Genomic DNA, 22,298 nt, shown 5'->3' on the forward strand with positions numbered 1-22,298 from the left:
TTAACAAAACGTCTTCGAAAGGGCAGGGGACACATGCTCTGCCTACATGCGCTTACTTCCCGTTCACCCCTCTGCTCTCTTCGCATCCCCGAAACTGCTTTCAATAAGGCTTCCAGAAATCAAATCTAGTGCACCCTGAGAGACTGAATATACAAATGAACGATGCCAAACTATATACAAAAATAGAACTTTGGCCAACAACCTGCAGCAACCAGGTCAGAAAACCAACCCCCTTGTCTACAAGGAACCACCCGGGAAGCCACCCTGCTGTAGGTCAGACTTGAGGAAGAACCAGATTGCTATCCTCAGTGACAATTCAGAAACTAAACAATAACTTATGTAACAATCAGCCCCAAATGGCTAGGACTTGATTAATAATTGACAGCTTCCCTATTTTTGTCCCTGCTTCCAATTTAGGACCAACCAGAGAAGCCAAATATGCATCGCAACCAACCACATGGGATGCCCCGCTTCCAGATAGCCCACCTGCAGATCCCTGACGCCAACAGCCTCCAGACAGGGTACACCTGGAGCCTGCCCTTTTCTACTCTAAAGCTTCCCCACTCCTCTGCTGCCTTTGGGTCTCTGCCAAAATGCAGGTGATGGCGGCTGACTCCCTTGCTGCAGCAAGCCCTGAATAAACAGCATTTGCCTGTTCTCATTTCATGGGTCTTTATTTCCACAACCCTTCACTTTTTATCCTAGGAGGTCACTCAGCTGCATTTAACACTACTCATCACTCCATCCTTGAAATCACCTCTTTCCTCATCTCCTGAGCCCCAACTTCTGATTCACGGTCCCTTGTGTCTATGACACTTTGCTTCCTTCAGGATCTCCTCTGTTAGGGGCCTCCAGGGTTGCTTTCCCACTCCTCCCCTTGACTCACATTCATAGCTCTCCTTGGGTGATGACATTCATTCTTTAAGGTTTCAACTACCTTATGCTCTACTCCCAAATCACTGTGTCCAGCCCCGACTTGTTCCTGCTGGTTGTCTCCTGCCAGATGCTCCATAATCACCTAAATTCAATGTATTCAAAACCAAACTTGTCCCCGACCCCGGCCCAGCATGCTCCCCCTCTCCTCTTGGCTCCTGTTAGTCATACCACTCTCACCAAATCACCCCGGTGAGATAAATGGATTCTGCTGATTGATTTGGCCTCTGAAATATTTCATCAGTACCTTTCCTCTTCTTTATTCCTGTTGCCACCACCGCTCCAGGACTCCACTCTCTCTTCCTAAAATACTACAAGAGTCGCTAACTAGTTTTCCAGTTGCCAATTTTGTCCCCTTTCAAACAATCCCCCGCTCTGCTGACAGAGTCATCTTTTAAAAGCATAAATCCCAACATGTTATTCCCTACCTAAAACCCTTTGGTGCCTCTTCATTACTTAATATGGCATACAAGGACCCCATCATGTCCTCCTCAGTCACATTTCCTGCCATGCAAGACTTTGAACTTGATGTTCCAAGCAGAGACATCAGCCTGTTTAGACCTCGGAGCCTGTGCAACGATGTGAGTGTGTTCCCAGGTGGTTTCACACCTCCAGTGATGCTTTCACTTGCATCCTCCTAGGTGACCTATGGTCCTAGCTCAGAGTCTCGAGAGAACGTTTATGGAGAGCTGTTTGAGGCGTGTGAAGACATCTCTGCTCAGGTAGCTACTGGCAGGAGGACCATCCCCAACTGAATCAGCTGTGATTCAGGAACTCTGGAATTCTCTTTCTTGAGAGCCCTACTTTATACTTGGCTTTTAGGTATGGCTGAAACCAAATGGAGGAAAATATGTGCTTTCCCAGGGGAAGGGGAATTTCAAACTCTTGCTCTCAGAAGTTTTCATCTGCAGCACGTAGTTCCTGCTTATACTTACAAATGTGGCCCTTTCCCTCCTGTGACCCCATCACCAGAGAAGGGGCACTGTGGGCCCCCTCTGCTCTCCAGAGACACGGGAAGCATTCCCAGCAGGCATTCTACTGTCAGCCAAACCAACAGGAAGAAAGAAAGTCAATATCAGAGGGCAACTGGCTGATTGTTAAAGCTGGGCCTCGTGTGGAGGAAAGATAATGGTCTGGTGATTTCACACGCAAACATTTTTAAGATGCCAATAGCCAGCAGGCAGCCTTTCACATCCGATATCTGTGAAGAGCATCAGCATTTGGGGGAAGGCAGGCAGACAAGAAACGCCTGCCCTGGGCGGAAAATATAGCAACTTGGATTGAAGAAAAGAGCGCCTCATTTTCCAAGTGCCAGATTGTGCCTTCCTGATTTATGGCAAGACTTTTGAGGCTGACGAGTCAAATCTAAAGTTACTGCAGCTGCCTCGCGTGCTTGTGGCAAATGATGAAGTGGAAGACGGTGTAGGAGAGTAAACAGAGCTCTAGGAGGCTGGCTCTGGCCAGGAGTGAGGTCCCACGTCAGAGCTGACTACAAAGACTGACGCTGTGGGAGAGGGAGGGTGGTCTTCACGGCGAGGACAAGAAGCAAACACTTCGAAACGGTGAGGCTGCCTGCAGCAGGAAGCTGGCTGTGCTCTCTGGTGCAGGCCCATGTTTTTGAATCACTGTGCCACATACACACACACATAAACACATACCCACAAATGTACATAGACACATACACATGGCGCAGACACACACACACCACACACACACCCATACATATATAAACACATACCACACACCACACCACACACATACACGCACACCCACATCCACCATACATATATACACACATACATGTGCATGCACACACCCCACACACACACCCCATGCACATACATATGTACACATATAGTACACACCACACTCACATACACACCACACATGCATACACACAGCACATGCATACACACATACACACATACACATATATGCAGCATACACACATGCACACTCCACACACGGAAACTCATACATAGATGCACATATGCACACACATACGCACTTTTAGGATAACTAGATAGTAACGCCACTGGGAACAGTAGTAACCACACCCGTGCCCCTGAGGCTGTGAAGTGGGGAAGTGAGCTTGCTAACTCAGAGCGGCACAGAAGCAGCAGGGGTGCGGCGTCTGAGCTCTTAGAGCTAAATCCCTCTCTACATCACACGTTGCCTTCATGATGAGGCATGAGAGTTACTGCATTTGGGATACTTCTCAGGATGTATTCACGACCCTACAGGGCAGGAAATAGCAAACAGCCTATCCATCAACGGTGCTTCTGACTTCCTTGAAATGGTATCTGTTCCTCTAATAGGGCACATGGCCTCTCTTGGAAAGCTAACCTTCTTGGAAATGATTCCCAAATCTCCGGACTTTAAGAGGCATGGCGGAGGCTGAGGCCAGAGTTTGCCCAGAGGCCAGGCTGGATTTAGGGCCACATTAAGGAGAAGTGAAACCTTGGGCATTTACGCTGGAGAAGCCGCATGGTTCTCAGGCAGGAGACGCACCTCTGGGGAGGAGAGCAGGTTAAAGCCTGGGACTGAACACGTTCATGTCAGGGTTTATGTGGCTGTTGTTGCTAAAACACCAACGAGTGGAGCTGGGCACTTGGAGGGGACAGGAGCCTGTGGTAGGAGGACTGACTTGGCACTGCAAAATCCTGGCCTCTCTCTCACCCGGAAAGTGCAAGCCCTGTTGACAGGTTGAGGACAGAGCTGAGTTGGATAATTTTGAGTGTGACTAATAAGACTGGTCCTTTAGGCCAAAGGTATCCTCTGCTACTGTAAGCCCTGGTCACTGCCTGCTGGGCTCCGATTAAGAGGGGTCCCTGAGGCTCTCGATCGGCTGCTACTATGGAGAAGTGAGGCTCAGTAGTGTCTCAGCAGCTTGCTCACCAAGGCTGGCGGGTCTTTGCTCTCTTTTATGAATGCATCCCTGGGCATTCTGGAGACTCGGTTACCCAGGGGACAACTGCTTCCCTGATTTTCTCCACCACGTTTGCCCTCGGCATCTTTTCATCAGATAGTTTTGGTGCAGTCATGTTGAGAGAGGAAGGCCCTGGTGTGAGAGGACCTGACCGGCGAAGAGATTAAGGCACACATATCTGTCAATAACATTTTTGCAGAAAAGCCCACCAAAGTGTGGGCAATTCAGGACAACCCACAAAACCACCAGGCAGGAGAAGTACCTTGAGCAAATCAGTGGATGCAAGGGTTGGAATGAGGCCTCTCTCCCATCCCGAGCAGGAAATTTTCAGTTTTCCAATTTAAGAAACCAAGGTTAACTGTTACCTTCCTCTACAGAGGAAGTGGAAACAATGGAAGCTATCGATGAAGCAAAAATGGTTTACTCAGCAGGAGAGCAGAGGACCTAGAATACGTTGTTAAAAAAACGCAGAAAACAGAGGGGACCGTGTGGAGAGAGGAAATTGAAAATGTCTGGGTTGGTTTGGGCCTTAACTCAACCTGTTGAAAATGAAAGGATATTTCACATTCCGAACAATGTGCCTGCAATGACAAGTTCACCACTTAATCAGAAGAATCCAGCAAATTAATAAGTAATTCTGATGGAATAACGAAACCTCTCTCTTGTGGAACATTAATTATCACCCTGCTGTAGGGAGAGGTGACCATGTGGATTTGTCCAAGAAGCAGGAAGGAGAGAGCTATTTCCAGGGTCAGTGGATTTCTCTTTTCTTTTTCTTTTTTTTTTCAGAAGTGAGGCAACATAGGAGAGAAGAATGTAATTTTCCCTTGTGAACCATGAGCTGATCAGCTTTGTGAGCAGGAGATTCTCCTCCTTATAGGAACGGAGTAACATACATGTGGCCGGCTCCTTTGTTTGCACAGGGAGGCTGCCCTCTGCTATTGTTGTGAGGGAGCAATTAGGATCCATGTTATTTCAGGAAGTGTCTCTAATGCCCTCTTGACAGCCATCCACCCTGCCCCACATCCTCCTTAGCCAGCCCTAGGGATCTGGCATCTGGGCTGTTTCACATTTAAGTTTACCTACCACCTTCCGAGCACACACAGCAAGGAGAGGGGCCAGTCCCCGTGCCTGTTCTCTGGCGTGACAGCTGAGGGTCCGTGCAGCCCAGCTCCACAGATGGCACCCTGGCCTCACTGGGGCTGCCTCTAAGCCTCCATCTTACCAATTCTGAGCCCCTCCATCATGTTCTCTAAGTATAAGTTCCCAAGGCTTAGACTACTTTCCTCCTTCTCTTGGCTGATTCCTTCTTATCCTCACTCAGGGACACCTTCTCCAGGAAGCCTCCTCTGAAAATCTCCGCCCATCACAGTTAGATGATCTTCCAAAGCACTCCCAAAGTGTCCCATGCTTTTCACAGCCCTGACCATACTGGACAATGCCTCTCTATTTACTTGTTACCCTCACAGGACCTTGGGCACGGGGAGGCCAGTGGTTAGGTCTTTTATCTTGTGACCTAGGATCAGACAGAGGGACTGGCACCTGATAGGAACTTGCTAGAGATGGAAGTAGACGACTTGCCCTAGACGGTAGATGGGGGAGAGGGTCCCCCAGGCTGAAGTTCCCTTCAGTAGTGCAGGTTCAGGGTATGTCCTTCTGGATGGCGGGGAACGGGTCCTCTGAGGGGATCTTGAAATTCAAGGAGAGAATGGATAGTGAAGTGTGGGAATTAGAACATTCTTGGGAAATGTCCCACCTCCTGCTTAAAGAAATGCACTGATGGTGCCCTTGATGGGATCTTATTATTATTCACCATATACAGGTGGACTGCTCACCTGCTCAAAGAATGTGGAAGAGACCAAAAGCCATGTTAATTCCACACTAAGGTATGTTCCACGATTCCCAAAGAGCATCTCCTGGGACTGGTCTTGAGGCGCACACTGTGAGACAGCAATATTTTTTCTTCCTTTTAAATTCTCCAAAAGATACACTAGGTCCTAAGACCACAGCAACTTTGGTCTCAGTGGCTTTTATTTCCTTCCTCCTTCCCACCCTCTCCTCTTTTGTTCCCTTCCTTTCTTTTCTTCCTTCTAGGGGTTTTCTGAGGTGACATGTGAAGCATTGTAATAGAGTGGGCCACAAATGTGTTTGCATGTGACTGATGGCTGGCCTGCAGACAGCCCACACAGTCTCCACACGCTGAGAGGGCCAGTCTTGGGCTGGTAGGGATGCTGCGCCCCTGACAAACTGGTGTTCGGCCATCTGTGAGTGATAAATCAGGCACCTCGGCCCATGGACATCCAGAGTAGAAGATTTCTCACCAAATCTCAGATTCTTAAGAAGAATTGTGTCTCGTTCATCTTAGCCTCCACAGAGTATCACTCGCAGTACGTCCTGGATAATGCTTGTTGAATATGTGGACATAGTTCAGTATTAGTCTATGTAGAGTCTAAAACTGCATGCTAATTACAGATGGCACAGAGGACTCTGGGAAGCCTTCTACCTCAGAGGCCAGGAGCCGAGCCAAGAGTACCACAGGGTGTGTGCACCATTGAACAGGCAGATGGTAACCACACATCCTGCAGCGAGAGAATCCAAGTGGCCATAAACACAAGGTCTCACTGGACGTGGGTGTCTATGTCATCTGAACTCTGGATCAGGAGTCTCAGAATAAATGGCAAACCTTTCTAACTAGAGATACAGTTTCTTGCCTTTTAAAGTCTCCTGATCCATAGTAAAAATAGAACAGACAATGGAGTTTCCCTTTTCTTTTCTAAGCCAGAATGAAGTGCCTTCCGTGTGGTTGGCACTTACTCAAGACACATTTGAATGAATGATTTGGATGTGCAGGCAAGCTGGCAGGGACATCTGTCACAGTGCTGACGGCCAGTGTAGATTTGGCTGGTCCAGCTGGCTGGGCGGGGTTCCTCCTTTCCCTTGGTGCTCCTCCCAGGGCCCAGGCAAAGGGGCTACCTTCTAAGATAGAGCAAAGCCTTTCTTCTATTTCAGGAGATGTTAGAAGAAATTTCCCAGGATGCTTATCTGTTTCTTGCTACCCGTTTACCTCCATCTGTATAACTTCCTTATCTGTACATAGTAAGTCTCACCTTTCCAACTACCAATCGTTCAGGTCGTGGAAGACCTTTCCCAATTTCCTTATGTGGCGACTTTATCATCTTCAGCCCCAGACTGCTGGTGTTTGAGGTGTCTGTGTCAGGACCCATTTTTCTGATGGCAGGTTTTTGGCGGAGCTGCCAGCCCCATAAAACAGGGTAATGGTCCTTAGGAAGCAATCACTTAGCTATTGTTTCACAGCAGTTGCCCTAAGAGCCTAGAAAGGACCCTGCGATTTCACTGCAGACGAGCAAACGGGAAAACAGCAGCCGCAGCCACAGCATGTGGATGGCAGGGGAGGTGACTGCAAATTTTACAAGAGCTTGGCGATATTCTGGCACCTTCCTGAGACACCAGGGGACCTGCAGTCACGTTTGCTGGCTGACTTTTCAATCTCCCAGCATAGAAAAGAACTATATTCCATGGTACAGTTTTACAGTTTTCTCTAAGGTCAATATTGCATGTGGAACGCCTGATGGAAAATTGGTATAAAAATGGCAGCTAATTACAGGTCAGTGGATAAAACAACACTCTTCTCTGGAAAGCCTGTGCACATAGGTTGAAGGATAAATAAGGCTGAATGGTATTTGATTTCTTTGTGTTTATCCAAGTCACTGGCCCAGGCAGGAAGGTAACATATGAAAAGGGACATTTTTCGAATAGTTGTTTTTGAATTATGCTCATGAAATATACACTCTGCTATGGAGGACATGTGGGAAAGCTACACTCCGAACGCATGACTAATTTTTAAAGCCCTGCATAGAGAGAATTCTCCCCAAGAACACAGCTGGGTTATTCCTTCGCGGACTGAATGTGTCAATTATGACTCGAACTAGAATGAAATTTTGCTCCATTATGACAATGTGAACTGAGGATTGGATACTGCAGCTAGGGGGTTACGTAGTAGTTCATACACCAAGTACTATTATTTTATTAACTTTAAGAACATGTTTTACATAAAAACAGGCAACATCAAAAAGCTCAGTTGATAAATGAACATAATATATCACAGATGATTTCATTCCACATTAACCTACATTTATTAGCTTAAACTGAGAGATTAGGAAAAAAATTAGATCTCATTCCAGCTTTAATCATGGATACAAATCGTTTGAAAGTTATTTCATTAAGATTCTGAAAATCAAAGATTAACCTATGCCATCTGATCCATGCAGCAATTGATAAATCCAGTATTTTCAAAGGAAACATAGATTTTTTTTTCTTGCACCAAATTGAAACCTTTCAGAAACTTGTTTAAATGCATCAAGTTCCGAGACCACCTTTTTAGTATGCATGAGCAAAATACTATTTAATTTCACACTCAACTAATCCTTTAATAATTTTCTTTCAGCCAGAATGAAAAAGGCTATTATTAATTTCCTAATAAAATTAAAAAAAAAATAGTTATGGAGGATATGACTCTAACCTTGGACCAGTTTCAATTTCTTTTTATTTTTTCTGAGAATACATCAAAGATTAATGTCAATGGCAAGTGAGAAATTGTCCCTAGAGAACTATTCAAGGTCTTTTTCTTACCACATTTGACTGGACTGGAATGAATTGACATTATAGCATCTTTATCATCACTTTTAAAATCCTACTTCCTCTTAATACCAACAGTGAAGGCTGTTAGAACTATTATTTACTTTAAATTAATAAAGTATATCACAGACAAAAATATACAATTTTACATTAAAGCAACATTAAGGGTCTCACTTCAGTTGACCAAAACAGAAATGTTGAGGAAATTTACAGGTATGGTTTAACTGCAGAAATCGCTCTTCCTTTAGGGAACAAGAAGGAAACTGGATCTCTCCCTTGTCTCCAAGGGCAAGATATTGCAATCCTCATGATCAAAACACCTGCCAGTTAGCAGCTCGCTCATGGAAAACTGATCACATAGCTTCAGTGTCGAACGAAGTCCAACAACAACAACAACAAAAACTAGAGGGGAAAAAAAAAAAAAACCCACCCCAACCAGAGGCATTCTAAGCCTCAACATTGAATTTCCTGTTTCCCACCAGTTTCCGACCCTTAATGTTACTGGATGGATGGTTGCATATTTGAGATGATTAAAAAATAAAAGCCTGGCTTAAAAGCACCTCCTCCCTCAGTATGTAATTACATACAAATTAAAGATTCCTTCTGGCGGTCCTGGGGACCCCATTTGTTACTGTTTCACATATCAGCACCATTGCGCCAATTTTGAAAGCACATTTGCAGTGATCAAATGTTTAGGCTGTCCTCAAGTTTTGTTGATTTATTTGCCTTTAAACAAAAATAGTGTAAAGTATGTTAATTTACTCTTGTCATATCTGAATTGACAAAAATGTTAATTTTGGAAGTGCTTTTAATCACTATTTTCCCCAACAGACTAGAATGGCTTCATGAAACTTGATGATTAAATAAAGAAATTCACATCTCCAAAGGAAGTATCTATCTGACCCTCTATCACCGCATGCAAAGTAAGCGTCTGTCTGAGAGTATTCTTCCCAAACTCCTAGTGGAAATGGCAGACAACATGCAGGAAAGGCTAACCTTTGAACCGACCAACTTCGAGTTCTTTAAAAATCTTCGGACAAAAAAATCATGTAGCAGTTTAAAAAATCAATGATTTACAAACTATAGAAAAGATATGTTATCTACAATATATGCCAGGTAACTCATTTATTTCTTTTTAAACCCACATCCAAATGAATAATCACATTAAAACTACCATCTTGAATCTTGACGCTTTCCAAAATTCTGAAATTACGATGAAGGAGGGGACATACCAGATTTCTGCGTTGTTCTTTTCTCGGGAGAAATTGGGCAGAGAAGAGAAGGGAGGGAACCTTCACTCTTTGGTACAGGCCTGCTAGAGCAAACTTCAGCCTGGGGCACCTTTTTATGGTCAAATTAAAAACCTTTGAAAATAGAAGTTTACCGTGGAAATGCTGACAGATCCTTACCCTGAGAAGGGCTAGCAGGCAACACAATAATATTAAGAACGCTCTCCCTCAAGCACAATCGCACTTCAGCGTGGGGATAGAGTTGTCTAATGGGCGCCCTTGGCCAGCAAACAACCGTGATTTAGTGCGTGTGAGGCTTGGTCACACGGTAGCTCCATGACCCTCTAAGCTAAGCCAATTTTTCTTTTCTTTTCTTTTTTTTCCAATTGAAATATGCCTCAAAGGGTAAAGGATTGCAATTTTAGCCTTCATTCATGGATATATTGCTTTCTTTCAACAATATCTGACAGGCCTGTTAACCACCACCCATGGGGGTGCTGAGCAGGCTGCAGGAAGGGCTCACTGAATACAAAACACCAAGCGTTTTCAGCAGTTTATTCATATTTTTTTCTCTGCTCATTTTAATATGCACCACGTGGAAGTTAGATGAGGGCTACGGTAAGAACATTTTCAATAACTGAAATCTTACTTTTCCTTCTAACGATCTGGAGCAAATCACACATTCATTGATTATGACGAATAAAATGATTTCCGCTACAAGGTTGAGAAGAAACGTGTTCATCAATACAAACAGTTCTCATCTACGGAGATGATTTACACAATGCATGTAATGAAGGAGTTCTTCCTCAACTAGTCTACTACTGAACAGAAAAGGTGAACCTTAAAATTCCCTTCAAAACACCATATGGTTGGTCATGTATCAATAAAGGAAAGATAGTCCGCATCACCAGGCCACCACCATAATGCTGTATTAAATACCAGAAAAAAAATATGGAAACACTTGTGGCAATGATTAGATTGATAATTACAGAGATACACTGCCATAATGGTACATATTTATTCTATGATAAAGTGAAATAAAAAATAAGATCAATTTGGTTATAGAAATTCCTTAAAGAACACCACCACTTAATTATTTCAAACTTGAACTATCCCAAGAATGTTGTGAAAAAAATTAGAAAGCACTGGCAGAAAGCAAAGCAGTCTGGATACACCAACGTAATCAGCATGCCTTGTGCTTGTCTGTTAACCCTCTGAGTACATCTCTGACATTCAGTATTTCGATAGCTTAATGCTGAAAAGATTGCATTCCATCTGATTACTCAATATTTCTACTTGACAGGTCACATTCCACTGTTTATTCAGCATAGATCACTCAAATTCTACAGCGATGCGCTGGGATCCCCATGCTGAATGGGCCCTGCATTCTTCGGAGCTGCCCCTCTGCAGTGTGCTGGGAAATACTCCACAGCTTCACACGGTCCACGGTCGCCCCAGACTTGAATGGAAAAAGGACTGAGCCATGCATGTAAATTCTGTACACTAGATGCTGTAGCAAAACATGTAATGCCTACAGGAAAAGCAGTAATTCAGAGAAAGAAAGGAAAGTGACAATCTCCTGCAGGTAGGTCTCTGCCCATAGGATTCTTCATATTCACACATTTAGAGTTGAGGCCAAGCTATATAGCTACTCCTTGGTCTTACTTAGGATAGTGCTTTGCTTTATAGTTCTAGAGAAAGCAGCAATTTCTGACCCGTTCAGGACACTTTACTAGCATGAAATCTACCTACACACCAACAACCTTCTGGTGTTCTGCCCTCCCCCTCCCCTCAAAAGACCCAACTGATTTGTGCTACTTTGTGATGTTGTGTGTTATCATCTCAGAACTCTCTAAAAGGGGAAAAAACTCTCAATAAGTGATCTACTGTTTACATGTCAGGACCACACAGACCAAAGAGAGAAATGTAAGTGTGGAAGAGTAAAAAATTGGGGGGACTACATTGCAAAAGTCATGACATGTTGTGATTTTAAAGTGTCTAATAATAAAGACCATAGTCTCTGAGTTGTAGAGTAAAATGCAGCAATTGAAAACCAATGTGTATTTGAAAATAAAAAACTGACTATAGACAGGTTATACACAAATTTCAAGACTTTCAGATATGGAAGTATATTCAAAACAGAGACAGTAAGGGCTGTTCAGCCATCCAGACGCAAATTTCACGAGACATCATTCACTGGTTGTCTCCTGGATGACAGAGCTGAGCAAACCTTAGGAGGACACTTGAGTTGGGCCCCTGCCTCCAAGACACATGGCTAGCCTCCTCTCTAAGCATTGCAGTGACGTACAGGAAGGGGCAGGCCCCGATTCTGAAATGAGACACATTCCAGAAGAAACTCACTGGAGACACAGTGCAAGAGAGAAAGATCTGGTAACAGGAGTGAAAATACAGGTCTCAGGTAGGACTTGGCCCAAAGGGAGAAAATCATTGTGCCTCTGGACAGCTAAAGACAGGGGTATAAAAAGGTCATCTTAGGGAATGGAAGTTTTATCCTCTTCTTCCTGGGAGACTATATGTAGGTAGCCTAAAGGTGCACATGAAATGATCTTACCAGTGGTTTACCTCCTTAAAACCCATTTTTAGAACATTCTGGATTGTTTTCCCACTGTGCTTTCTCCTTGGCCACCTTGCAAAGCACTTGCCTCTAGTCCCCTGTGCCCCAGTGCTCATGTGTATGGATTTCATACTCTACGCGGATTTCACACTGAAGACTGCAGTGCATGAAAAAGCAGGTGAGAAAAAGAAAAGGATCTTGTTTCCTCTTTCTGTTTGAAATTCCAGCCCTCTAGAGCACCTGGCAATTTATTGCTCTTTTCCACCAGTTGTTTTTTCCTGTAGATGTCTCGTACTGAGCAGGCAGACCCTCACTCACCAAGCACAAGACAAGGTATGGTGACTTCCCGAGGGTCTGTGCTGGCACTAGCAGCAGCTGATGTGGAAGCAGCATTTCTGGGGCGTCATCAGCACATCTTCATATGGAGACAATTTAGGGGAGGGGGCACCATCTATTTCCTGGGTCAGGCTGTCTGGCACAGACCCAATTCCCTCCACTCGGGATGCAGGACTCAGGGCAGCTGACAGTCATACCTCTAATGAGAAAAGTCCCTTTTGTAATAGGATTGTGAAGAAGAAAGAGGGGTGCTTATGCCTAAGTTATAAACCTGCCATGTTCTAAACCCACAAAAAAGGACAAGCAAGATATTCTAGATGCCCTTCTTATCTGGACATCTCAGCATCTAATAACACTCCTTGATCTGCAGCAAAATCAAGAAACATGTGCGTATACATCCAAAGGCCTGAAAAATTCCCCAAGCATTCTCCATAAAATCCGATGCACTCAGAGGGTTAACATGTGCTATATTACATACTGCAGATCCTAGCTGGACAGGATGAAAACATTCATTGCCTCTATGTTTAAAAAAGTTGCAAATTAGCCTTAACCCTTTGAGGACCGTAGTAGCAGCAAGTTGCCATCTTCACACACAATAACGTGTCACCATCTCATTCAGCTACAAAGGGAAATCGCTACAAAGAGACCAGAACACACACTTTCGGTTCTGCCATTCAAGCATTGAGTGCTAGATAGATCAGATGAAACTGTTTTACATAAATTTGGAAAAAAATCTCAGAGTCTCAAAGGGTTAAGCTAGGACTTGGAGTAAAAGGGTCTTATTAAAAGGGCGAGTTTGGGGAGCGAACAGTCTCGGAGGAGCTTGGGGAGTAGTCTTCCGATTCTGAGTTGAGTTCAGGCGGAGTTGGCTGTGCCTTGTACCGGCTCCTCACATCCTGGTTGCGTCTTCGTCGGAAAACCTGCCTCTCCTTATCAAGAGCGGTGGTCTAGCAGGGGCATAAAATGAGAAAGAGGACAATTAGGCCGAAGGAAATGGCAAAAGAAAACTCCGGAACTTTCTGAGGTCAGAAAAATATGCTGGCCAAGATAACCGGTCCCTTACGGCTCACTTTTGTTGACAACAGTCACCACTGTGGGGGAGCTCTCTGCTCCCCCAGATGCAGCTCCTAAAAGCACCTGGTCATGACATCAGCAGGCACAGGCAGGATGGATGATGTCGTGAGTTCACCTAGCTCCAAATCTATTACCCTTTGGTCGCTCCCAGGCTAGCCAGAGAGCCTTTGGTAAATGGGAGTCCCAGGCCCGTGCATCCGACACATGAGGATGCCAGACGTGCCTCGTTCATCAACATTCAGCTCAAGGCAGCTGTATAATAAAGACGAAAGGTGATGAAGTTGTCAGACATGGAAACAGAGCCACCAGCTCATCCAGTTATTTTAGCACCTTCTCATTCTAAATTATCTTATTATCTGTTGATGAGGGAGTGCGGCTGAATCTCTGGGAAGGATTGGTTTAATTTTAATGAAACGAATGCCTGAAATTGAAAATTGCTTTGAAGGCAATTAAAGCAAAGGGAAACCTTCCCACGCATTTTTTTTACTTTACAAAGTTCATTTTCATCATACTATGTGGTAATTCGTGAAACTGAGATTCAATTTCCTAGGTATTCCAACTCCTGGTCTCTATGCCTCATTTTCCTGAGGAAACCTTGGATGATCTCCAGGATGTGCAATCCAGCCATAGCTCTGGAAGTCATTATGACATCAGAATTGGGAATGGCGTGACTTCATTACAGATTTAATGGTTGTGGGGAGGCACGGGGTCATTATAGAGAAACCTTACACAGAGAGCAGAGGACAGGTACAAAGCCTGAAGAGAAATACAGAACACATATAAAAGTGGAAGGCGTCCTTATTTGAAAGTCCCCCTTTAAAAGGATGTAGCCTGGAGGTGATTCTGCTTTTAAGAGATTACTTTTCCTCTACAGGGATATATACCACCAGTTTTCCTCTTGAAAATTTACTGTTAGCTTCTTCAAAGAGTAGAGATAAATTTACAGCCAGCCTGGTTCTGAGAACAAAGTGAAAACTAAGCCCCTCATACAATTGCAGTATAGCATTAGAGCAATCTTAGATCTAAACTAGGCCAATCAAAGTTGCAAAATGAAGTAATAAAGAGAGAAAGAGAGGCAGTGTGTAGTACCAGTGCAGTAAATGGCTTCGTTAGGCTGAACTGCTCTGCTTTAAAAACTCTCCACACACTGAGTAACAGTCTCACAAATCAACGAGGAAGATAAACTTTACTAATTCACTTCTCCTGTCACTAGATGGTAGATACAATGATTCAATAACTGGTTTGTTGAAATGGTGACCTTGGATTCTTTGTCTAGTTGAATTTTTAAGGACACTCATATATATAGGTCATTGTCTTACACCCACCGATTTTATGATATTTTCAGCATCATAAACCCAAATTCTTAACTTTATTTAAAACACTTTAAAGTTACAATGCGTGGTATTTTGCTTTCAAAGCAAACTGAAAACGTTCTGTTTGTGTAGAGTTGAATGTTTGTAAAAAAGAGACGTCTATTTAGTCTGACTTACATAAAAACCATTCTGTAGTTAATCCGAGTAATAGAAACTCTTCTCTTGGTCATAAAAAATATTTCTGACTTGTCGAGAAAGAGAAGCCATTGGCATTGGACTGAATATTGCCCAGTGAACCGAGGCTTTCTGGTGTGGGGAAGAAAAGCACGTGGGGCTTGTAGTCAGGAATTTTGAGTCCTGCTCCATCCATCTCTGGCTGTGAGAACCATTCACTCAGTTCTGGGTTAAATAAGGTGCGGGAATAATCCCTTGCCACTCTCCCAGAGTTGCTGTCTGTAAAAATGGATGTGCAAATGCTTTCTAAACGGCTAAGTCTCCTAAAAATGGAAGGTGTCTGTTTTTTTTTTCCTTACAAATTGATGTAAGATATTGTTTTAAAATTAAGTCACTGCAGGTCATAGGAAAACAATGCAAAACAAAGCTCCTATTAGAACTTATCTCTGAGCGCTTGTCCTCCCTCCCTACTCTCACTGGCACCTTCTCCATATTTACCTCATCTCCCCGTAATCTCAGTTACTCCAAGTCATGCTCTTGGCTGCAGACACTGAAATAGGCCATCTCTCCACCAACACCATAATCCAGGTTTTGCAGAGGCTGGTGACATTCGATGTTGAGCCCATGCTTGGATGGTCTCATTCCCCTTATCGTCACTATCATTTCTCCAAATCTTGATAAGGGCAGTCATATTCTCTTCCTTACTTGTCCCTCTGCCTAGAGAACCCTTGCCCTGTCCCTTTTAAGTGGTCAGTTCTCGCCACTCTTGTTAGCAAAGTTTGCAGCTTTCTAAACATCCACCTTCATAGATGAAGCCTTCTGCTCAAAGTCTCCCATGCTTTCAGTTGCACTGATTCACACCAGTAACTGCATAGCAGTTATTTTGGAAACATCATGTCATGATCACGTGTCATGAAATAAGGGTGTGATGGTTGTTTCTGTTGGATTTCTAGACTCTTAGAATTGAAAGAGAATTTACAAAGCATTCTTCATCCAATGCTTTGCCTTTACAGGCAGGGAAACTGAGGCCCAGACATGTGCAGAGAACTGCCCATATTGCATCACTAGCTAGGAACAGAATCCAGTTCTCCTCCTGCACAAGGCCCAAGTGATTGCTTCCTATTTACTCTGAAGTCTGTTGAAACAGAATAAAACGAAGTCACCACACCCCAGAAGCTCATTCCTTCTCTGTTCCCAACAAGAGTCAGCTGGGGAGAAGACACTGACCACAGGCAGCATCAGAGGCCAAAGACCAGGGCTTTCCCATGCTGATGACTTCTCAGGGACAGCAAGCTAGGATCCAGTGTGTGTACAATCCCTTCTAGGCCTGTAAGCTCCTAGGGAGACCTGAGTCTGATGACAGAGAAGCAGGTTCCTAACCAGCCAGGTCCTTGTAATATTCTCAAAGGCTACACAACTAATCTTTAGGGCTCCCAACAGACTTGCTCTCAAAGCAAATGTCCCAGAGGGCATCGCCATTCATAGACCTCTCCCGCCTGGGCTCCTGCTCACTCTGCTTTCAGCTCCACGGACTGAGATGCATTTTAAGAACTTCTTCCTCCTCTGTGTTCCCAGGATACTTAGTATTGCTATCACTGTGCTTCCTGCCTACACCGTAACTGACTCCAATTTACTGTCTTCCCTGCCACATTGTAGACTCCCCGGAGGGCAAGATCAAGTCTTGGACATCCTCTCTGTGTTCTCCACAGTTCATAGCACATAATAGGTACTCTACAAACATTGTGGCTTTTGAAATATGGGAAAGTACAACAGAGGTCACATTATTTCCCTCCTGAGCACCCAACCCCCAGTCTATCCTGCACACAGCTGACAGGTCAATTATCCCCAGGTTCGATTTATTTACAACTCCTCATAAAGTCCAATTTCTCGTCCTAACATTCACAATGTGCTTACAATAAAAATTTCCAGCGTCTAGTTTCTGTTATTACTCAAAGTGGTCTTGTGATATCAGCAGACTTGTTCCCCATTAGCGGACACTTGATTTTCTTGCACAGCATCCATTTACTCTGCTTATGGTTAATCATAGCTCAGTTTCTCTTTGGACATCCCCCACTCCTGTAATCTGTGGTTCCAGTGAAGGTGACCCTACCCCCATCTCTGAGAGTGGGACGGGGGTGGGCTTGTGTCCCAGGAGCAAAGCTACACCTACTGCATTCCCTAACACTCACAATTGGTTCAGGATGGGCACCCAGCTAATAAGACACAAGAAGACTTTGATGGGCCTTCACATTTGTACTGAATCCCAATTTTGAGAGGATGGTAGGCCTGGAGCTGCTTCCCACATCCTGGTACCATGTGAAGCTCCAGACTAAAGCCAGCACAGGGAGACAGAGTGGAGTGATGGAAAGAACCCAAGCCCTGACTGAGTGCTGAATCCATCCATCATTGAAGCCAGACCCAACCTTTGGACCTTTCAGATTACATACAACAATAAATTTCCTTTTTGCCTGAGCCAGTTTGGTCTGGGTTTTCTTCGCTTGCAATCAAAACTGTCCTAACTGACATATCTCTGAATGTACTTTAATCATTCTTACCTCTACATCTTGCCTCAGGGTGTACCAACCTGAATTACCTCTCCTCCTTTCCTGCCCACTGAAATTTATCTATTCTCCAAGATTTGATTAAATTTCACCTCTTGCATCACACTTTTTCTTTCTAAATTCCTCAGGCAAGTATTGTCTTGACCAAACTTTTGGCACTTACTGAACATGGGCCTCCTATTATCTTTTCTGCACAAATTTCCCAAATACCATGCAAGCTCCTCTCTGGGAGAATCTGAAATGTCTTTGCATTTTCCAGAATGCCTAGCAGACTGTGGCACACATAATAGGGACATATTAAATATTTCTTAGTTAATACAGAATTAAATTATTTTAGATGATTGTGTGCTTTGTGAATAACAAATAGAATCCAAAGCAACTTCATAATACAAACAGTAAGAGGTTAAAAGTATTATGAGTCAATATTTAAGAATGTGATTTATGTTTCAGATATGACCAAATGCTTACATCAGATAAAGTTAATATTCCCTTATACTCACATATTTATCTACTCAACAACCATTTATTGTGGTCTAATTTCTATCACAGTAAGCACTGTCATATTATGAGATCTTTAGAATTTTAATTGTGGCCATAAAATTAACTTGTCTCTAAAATCAGTGCAGTTCAAATTTTACAGTTGAATTCTGTAGCCCCACATGTAGTTCAGGACAGATGAATTCAGTAAAGAAATAGACAATATGCTATTATATAATTTTTTAAAGCTATTGCTATAAAAATGTATATAATCCAACCGATAATTTTCTCCCCAAATAGCCTTCAAAACATAACTTTTCCTCTGAGGTGCTGCATCACAAATTTAAATCCTGGGCCCTTTCAACCCTTCTGGAAAGGCTGCTTTCCTCTTTATCAATCACAAAAAATTCCCAGATATCGAGCAAATAGGATCTGTCCTCCTCAATGCCTGTCTTATGTAAGGAAGGCAGGCCTCGATGGTCCATTGAAACTTAAGACTTCCTAACAGATTTATTATTTTATTAGTTATTTTGCTCAAGGTTTGTAGCTCTGTTGGAACCGACTTGAATGGACTTGCAGTAGAATTCCCAAGTGTTTCTTCGGTAAGTTATCACTTCATTAAGAGCTCGTAAGAAGAATCTGAAACCTGCATTATCACATTTTGGTGCTAATTATCACAGGTTAGAAGTGAGTAAGAGATCTCTCGAGATTCTGCAGTTGACCAGTAGTAACCAAATACGAAGCTCTAATGCAGTTACTTAAAATATGTACCCGATAATGACTGCCATCCTGTGTCCTGGGCTATAACTAAATGATAAAGGACTGGGGGATCCTGGTAAACAGAACAAACAGTTGACCAAATAAAATGATATAGAGAAACTAATATAAACCTGTCCTACAGAAAGAAACCCTGCATGTCCCTCCCTCAGACTGTAGGCCCCTGGTTATCACGGTGTCCTTAGGAGCTGCTAGGTCAAGTGTGAAAATTGAGGAATGGTAAAATAATGCCAGTTACCTCAGCAATTCAGGTGGCTGCACACACAGCAGTTGGAAATCTTAGAGGAATTAATGTCCTTCACGTTTTGGTGCCTGCCATAATGCCAGGCAGGCATAAATAAAAGACAGTGCTTGCCTAAAACCAAGGAAATGTATTCCAACAATAGATACAGCTAATGAATTTGGTCAGTGGCCTCTTCTGTTACAATGAAATGATACTATCCTCCTCCACATAGTACCAGGATATTGTAAATCTTTATTTCTGACATTAAGCTTGGAAATCAGCATAAATACATAGGACATATCCAGCTGGCATATCTATGCAACGTTAAAGAAAAAAATATAGAATGGAGGAGGAAGGTCAGGCACGAGTTGAGATTATGAATTGGAGCATGAGCTTTGTTTTTACTGGTCTGAGTCACCCACATCTCTGCAATGCTTGTCTGGTCTGGTAGCTTTAGCTTAACCCCCTTGGAAGCAGCAGTACGGGGAAGTCAGGAGAACTAGCTATTTGTCCTAGCTCAGCTAATTATGTGACCTTGGACACGTTTCCTAACCATGTCAAGCCCCAATTTCCCCATCCATAGACTGAAGGGGGGTACAGTGCATGATCCCTAGGGACACTTCCACCTATGAAATACTATGAATATTCTTAACATCACCATCAATCTACTATAATGGGTTATGTTTTTCTCTTGGCAAACAATAGGCCTTACAGTCTATGGATCAAAAATATTTCTGTTCTGCAAGACATGCAGGACTTGCAAGAGATGCACCTCATTTAAGTTGTGAGGCACTGTTTTCTGTCACATCAGTAATTATTGGATTTAGTAACTGCATTTTTCAGAGGCAAACACTGACTGCTTTTCCTTTTTTGCTTTTCTTAATTTATTGCTAGCCATCACAAACAGTCTTCATTTCATTAATAAAAGAACATTATTGTGCATTTTACCTTTTAGCCCATCCATTATTCATACCACCTAGGAGACTGAACCGAGGATGCAGCTGTTGGGGCATTAATCTCAGGAGCCCTTTCCTTCGCTCGCCCTCACTCTGTAGGGGCTGAGTTACGATTCACTTGCCACTTTAGAAATGTTTGGCTTGCTAGTAAAATTAAACTGACAAATCGATGGAAATATCCACCTCCTCATTTTATTTGGCTTACTGTCCTGCTTATTATGCTTCTGTTTTGTTTTGCTCTAATATCCTTTTAGGGTCTCGCCAGGAACTGCACAGTATCTGGATAGATGACATGGTATTTCCCTAAAATGAAGATGACCATTAAAACGGCAAAAAGAAGCTCCATGGAATGAAATTCAGCAGGCTTCTAAGCTACTTTCTAGCTGCAACTCTCTTAAACGTTGTTCCTCATTTCCCCGGGCAGAGCTGCTCCGTGCTTCTCCACCACCACTTCTTAATCAGAAGTCTGTCCCACTGATCTTGTTCTTAACAGAATCCCCACTTGGCCTAACCCTGCAATGGGTTTCTGATGACATCCCATCAGAGGGTTAAAATTTAAGCCACTTGCCGAGCTCAGGCTTCTAGAGGACAAAATTCATGTGCCTTCTCTGCCCTCCAGTTTTTGATTTTCTCACAGTAGAAGCCAAACCAAGCTGCCATGTTGTTTTTCCTTCACCATACTAGCAAACTAAAGAACAATCACAGGCCTAGTTTATCTTTAGAAAATCTATGAAAATTTAGAACTTACTAAGCAGGTAAGTTAGGGGGTAACTCATTTAATTACAAAAACAATTTTTTAGTGCTGTCAAAAGACTTACTCTTGGGTTGCTATAAATGGAATGCTATTCTTGAGCATCTCACATTTCATTGTCCAAACTTTAGTTTAGCCCAAACTCTTCAAAAGCACATTTATCCTCAAAACCAAGGTTCCTCTATATTAATGGTCCCTTCATAGCAAACTTCAATCATTTGTTCATTAATTTAACAAATATTTACTGAGGGCCTACTACGTGCCAGGCATTCCACTAGGTGTTAGAGAGACAGTTTTTAACAAGCCCCACCATGTGTTAACTCAGAAACATGTTTCCCCTAGAAGAGGAGTTGAAAAACTTTTTCTGGAAAGGCCACATAATTAATATTTTAGGTTTTGCAGGCCACACAGTTCTTTGATACAACTATTCAGCTGAGCCACTGTAGGGCAAAAGTTGCCATAGGCAATTTGTAAATGAATGAGTGTGGCTGTGTTCCCATAAAACTCTACAAAAACAAGTCGAGGGCTAGATTTGGCCCACTGGTTGTCCTTTGCCAATCCCTGCCCTAGAGGATAACATTGTAAACTTATATTTCATCAGGATTTTTGGCTATCAACTACTTTAAGTAAAATTTAATGCCACAAATGCTCATGAATAATATAATATACAAGTTACTCAGTAGTTTACCCCAATGAGAGCATCAAAAAAAGTTTATGTTTCTACTTTAATAACAGATGCTTCAATCTGGAGCGAGATCAGTTTCTCAAGAAAATCTGTCTCTAGTGTGAAATGGATGATCTTCTCTGGGAAGTGAGGGAACCCCGTGGAGCAATCTGTTCTGAGTTCCCCTTTGGGGCTGGTGTCTGTCAAGGCACCATTGCACAGGCAGCTCATTTAATCCTCACCACAGATTTGGAAGGTTGATAAAACTCTTCTCATGTTTACAGATGGGAAAATTGAAAATCAGAGAAGGAACATGTCATTTGCCCAAAGTCACACTGCAGGAAGTAGGACACGCTGGATCCCAAACCAGGGCTTCCCAACACCAAAGCCACAAACTCTCCATGCACACTGCTGCCAATCTTTAAGCAAGTTCATTTCATCTCAATTTTCAAGATGTTTCATTTCCTAAGAGTGTCACATGTTCGACATGCATTTGAGAATTGTCTGACTTCAGCATATCAACATTTAGGCTCTTTCTTAATAGAATAAATAGTGTGTCAATACTTATGATTAAGTTCTTTGTGATATATTCTTTCTACACATTTACACCTAATAAAATCTATATCATATCAGTGAACATCACTAGGGAACACCTGGACTCAAAGTATGG

The 22,298-nt window shown here is 43.1% G+C and overlaps 1 protein-coding gene across 6 annotated transcripts in view; it reads right to left on the reverse strand.

Annotated features, from left to right (window-relative positions):
- Positions 1–10,285: 10,285 nt before the first annotated feature.
- DCLK1 (doublecortin like kinase 1) overlaps positions 10,286–22,298 on the reverse strand; it is a 318,321-nt gene continuing 306,308 nt past the window's right edge. For all 6 annotated transcript variants that reach the window (XM_044777291.2, XM_070520527.1, XM_044777292.2 and 3 more), the window contains one exon: positions 10,286–13,605. In XM_044777291.2, the coding sequence (XP_044633226.1) occupies positions 13,441–13,605 (165 nt within the window). In that variant the 3' untranslated portion in view covers positions 10,286–13,440. The remainder of the gene's footprint in view (positions 13,606–22,298) is intronic.

The sequence above is a fragment of the Equus asinus genome, chromosome 11 (assembly GCF_041296235.1).
Source record: "Equus asinus isolate D_3611 breed Donkey chromosome 11, EquAss-T2T_v2, whole genome shotgun sequence".
NCBI lineage: Eukaryota > Metazoa > Chordata > Mammalia > Perissodactyla > Equidae > Equus > Equus asinus.